Source organism: Monoraphidium neglectum, assembly GCF_000611645.1.
Source record: "Monoraphidium neglectum strain SAG 48.87 unplaced genomic scaffold scaffold05313, whole genome shotgun sequence".
Classification (NCBI taxonomy): domain Eukaryota; kingdom Viridiplantae; phylum Chlorophyta; class Chlorophyceae; order Sphaeropleales; family Selenastraceae; genus Monoraphidium; species Monoraphidium neglectum.
In genome coordinates this window covers 1-3,338 of record NW_014008317.1, presented here as the reverse complement: position 1 = coordinate 3,338, position 3,338 = coordinate 1, and the positions used below count along the sequence as shown (strand labels likewise).

General features: G+C 59.3%; 1 protein-coding gene and 1 non-coding gene across 2 annotated transcripts; both read right to left on the bottom strand.

Annotated features, from left to right (window-relative positions):
• Positions 1-195: 195 nt before the first annotated feature.
• Positions 196-2,776, bottom strand: MNEG_15424 (hypothetical protein; the record flags this gene model as incomplete). The annotated part of the gene is made up of 6 exons (XM_014036105.1): positions 196-1,201; positions 1,363-1,493; positions 1,663-1,863; positions 2,051-2,113; positions 2,394-2,558; positions 2,756-2,776. 6 exons carry the CDS (start codon positions 2,774-2,776, stop codon positions 196-198), a joined length of 1,587 nt encoding a protein of 528 aa, XP_013891559.1.
• Positions 2,777-3,174: 398 nt separating this feature from the next.
• Positions 3,175-3,246, bottom strand: MNEG_t16849. Its single transcript has one exon. It is a non-coding gene; the product is annotated as a tRNA-His (tRNA).
• Positions 3,247-3,338: the final 92 nt, after the last annotated feature.

The window sequence follows — 3,338 nt, the reverse complement described above, 5'->3', positions numbered from 1 at the left end:
CCGTACCCTGGCTGCTGTGTGGCCAAAACAGATGTCCGCCCTCGGCCGCAACAGATTAGAGGCTGGAGCTGAGCGCGACCCAGCATCCTTTTGAGGATCCATGTGCTGCCCAGAACGCCACCATGTTTGGAAGTGGTTACTGCAATGGTCATATAAATTGAGCAAAACAAGGACAGCCGCAGCGCCACACTCAAATCACACATTCATGCCGTTAGGTTTCGACGTGCCGAGGTTCCCAGCGTCGAAGCCGCCAAAACCCGGGCCCAGGTGCGCCATGCTGTCCGTTGTGGGGATAAGCGATTGGCGCCCCTCACTTGCTAGGACCGCAGCAGCGCTGGCGTTGTTCAAAGCAAGCTGCTGCTGCTGCTGCTGCTGCTGCTGCTGCTGCTGCTGCTGCTGCTGCTGCGACTGCAGCCGCAGCTGCCACTGTTCAAGCTGCTGCTGCCACTGCTGCAGCTGCCGCTGCTGCTCCCTCTGCAGCTGCTGCCACTGCTCCGGTTGCGCCTGAGGTGGCGCAAGTTGCGTCGGCGCCGCGCGTGTCCCTGCGTCGTTCGCGGAGGCCACCCTAGGCGCATTGGCGTGTTGCTGCTGCCGCGGTTGCTGCTGCTGCTGCTGCTGCTGCTGGCGTGCCTGCTGCTGAACAAGCTGCTGCTCACAAGGCTGCTGTGAGGGTGTCAGATGTCCCCTTGGCAGAGCCGCCCCTTCTGTGCTCTGCCCCTCCTTGAAATAGGGCTCAGCCTGCTGCTGCGCTGCCGGGGCCAGGTCCGATACCAGCGCCGTCCCATCCGATACACCCTCCTCACGCCACTGCTGCTGCTCTCGCAGTGGCGTTGCGGGCTGCCGCCTGGCCCCTGCAGTGGCGACCGCGAGCTGCTCCTGCTCCTCCTCCTCTTCCTCGCTGTCCATCTCTGTCAGGCCGTCGGGATTCGCGGCGCCGGCCGCCGCCTGGATTGCGTCAAACGCCCGCTGCTGCTCCTGCGCCTCATCATCCAGCGAGCGCGGCGGCCGCTGCACCTGCAGCTGCAGCTGGTTGATCATCAGCTGCTGCTGTACCTGCTGCTGCACCTGCTGCTGCTCCATCATTGTCCGCACGCCAGCCAGCTCTGTGCGCAGCTGCTGGACGTGCTCGCGGGTGCTCACCGGCCGCAGGTAGTCATATGCGCCAGCCTTGAGCTTCTCCTGGTGCTGCGTCAGCACGTCCCTGGTGTGGGGGTTGCAGCAAGATTGTACAATCACCACCCGGAACCCTTTTTGGGCTGGGCCCGGCCCTGGGGGCATTGGATGTGATTCACTTCAAAGCACCTCGCTTCCTGCCTCAACTGTACATCCATGCATGGTTTATACCCCCTTGCTAGACCTCACCTGAACTCCTGGTGCTGCAGCAGAAACCTGTGGATGGAATTCGCCTCGGCGGCCGCCCGCACATCTGTCTCCTCGCTGCTCAGCAGCTCGCACGCGTCCTGCACCACCACCTGAGCCAGGTACGCCAGCACCTTGGGCAGGGCGAGCACTGACGGTGGGGGCCGCGGTCCCATCGCTGCCACCTATGCGGTGTGCACATGGAAAGAGCCCGCGCATGCTTGTTAGTCCTTTGGGGTGATAATCCAGGGATCAACCCAGCAAGAACTTGGCAGCAATCTCCTTGCGACCACAACACCGCACCTGGTTGCGCAGCGCAGCTAGGAAGGGGAATACGATGAGGATGAGGCTGTCCGAGACAGCGATGCAGAAGCGCTCAGCGAAGAAGGATGCTGGGTTGTCCTTGACCCAGCCGCCGGCTGCCAGCAGGCCCTCAGGCTTGAAGAACTTGAGGTAGCTCAGCGACAGCGCTGTGCGCAGCCAGCGGCCCAGCCGCGCGATGAGCTGCGGTAAAGCATGGGGTCAAAGAAGACAGTGGGCGTGAAGAGGCGGGGTGATAATGGAGGAACAGCTGCGCACCGTGATGTGCGGCATGAGCACTTGTGTGCTGGTATGCACTGCTGTAAGGCAAGGAGCCAGAAGCCACAATTGCGCTTGTTCACACAGGTCGGGCCCTAGTCAGCATTCTCACCCCATCGTCACAGCCCTGCTCGTCCAGGTTGCGCGCCGCAAACATCCGGAAAGCATGCGTCACCTGGAGTGTGTGAACATTATGGATGATATGTGTGTGTATTTGTGTGTGTGTGTGTGTGTTGTGTGTGTGTGTGTTTGTGTGTGTGTGTGTGTTGTGTGTGCGTGTGTGTGTGCAAGTCGACTGTACGCTCCGCTTGAGGTGCAGGCGAGTGCGCCCATGCACCAGCAAGCACTCGTGCGCTGCAGGGCACGCATGCGCGCACACAATGCGAAATGCACGTGCGTGTGCTTGATGAAGGTGCAGCCTGACGCGCTGGGCCCTGGCCCCACGGCGGCCCCACCTTGACGATGACGATGTTGGCCAGCAGCAGGAACGCTTTTAGGCCATCAGCTTGCTGCTGATAGCTGATGCTCACGGTCGGGTCACTGCCGGGCCACAGCGGCGTGTGCCGCCAGACCCTGGTGTCCGCGGGGTTTGGAAACTGCGCCGCACCGATAGTAAACCGCTGCAGCAGGTGGCGGCCAAGCGCGCCGTGGCAACACAGCAGCGGCAGGCGGTGACGGTACCCGCCGCCCTGCAGCACTGGTACCCGAAACCGTGAGTTTTTGTTACAAGGGGCAGCCTCTTGACTGTTGGCGGCTGTATATTCTAGTATAGTCCCTCTATACTACATGCATTATTGCAAGTGTGTTGCGCACTCACATTGGGTGCGGTTGCCTGCATGCTGACTCCTAGCAGTTTGCACAACTGCCAGGCGTTTGTGCAGCAGCAGGTTGTGAAATGTACTTGACATATTGTTTCACAGCAGTGATCTCTGGTCTAGTGCACGCACTGGACCAACAAAACTGCAAAACCTGCGTTGCCATCTGCCAAGGCTGTTGCCAGCAACCCTGATATATAGATGCACCGTCCACTTTGGTGATCCACCGTTAAACGTTGTGCAAGGGGTTTAATGGGCCTGCGTCTGTAATGGTCGAACTTGTGATGATTTTTGTGTGTGCCTTTTGGGGGGGGGCGGCACCTGAAGAGCTATTTATATAATCTCTGTTCTTACTATAACGAGGGATGCCTGTACAATAGTACGCGATTTAAAAAAAATTGTTTGGACCACTAAAAGGCTTTGCAGTTGCCGGGATTCGAGCCCGGGTCTCCACGGCCACAACGTGGAATTCTAACCACTAAACTACAACTGCTGTTGTGCCACCCTTTGGAGTGATGCACAACGGCATGAATACGCTATATATATAATCTATGTTTGTTTTGTGTCAGCTGCGGTTTCGGGCAG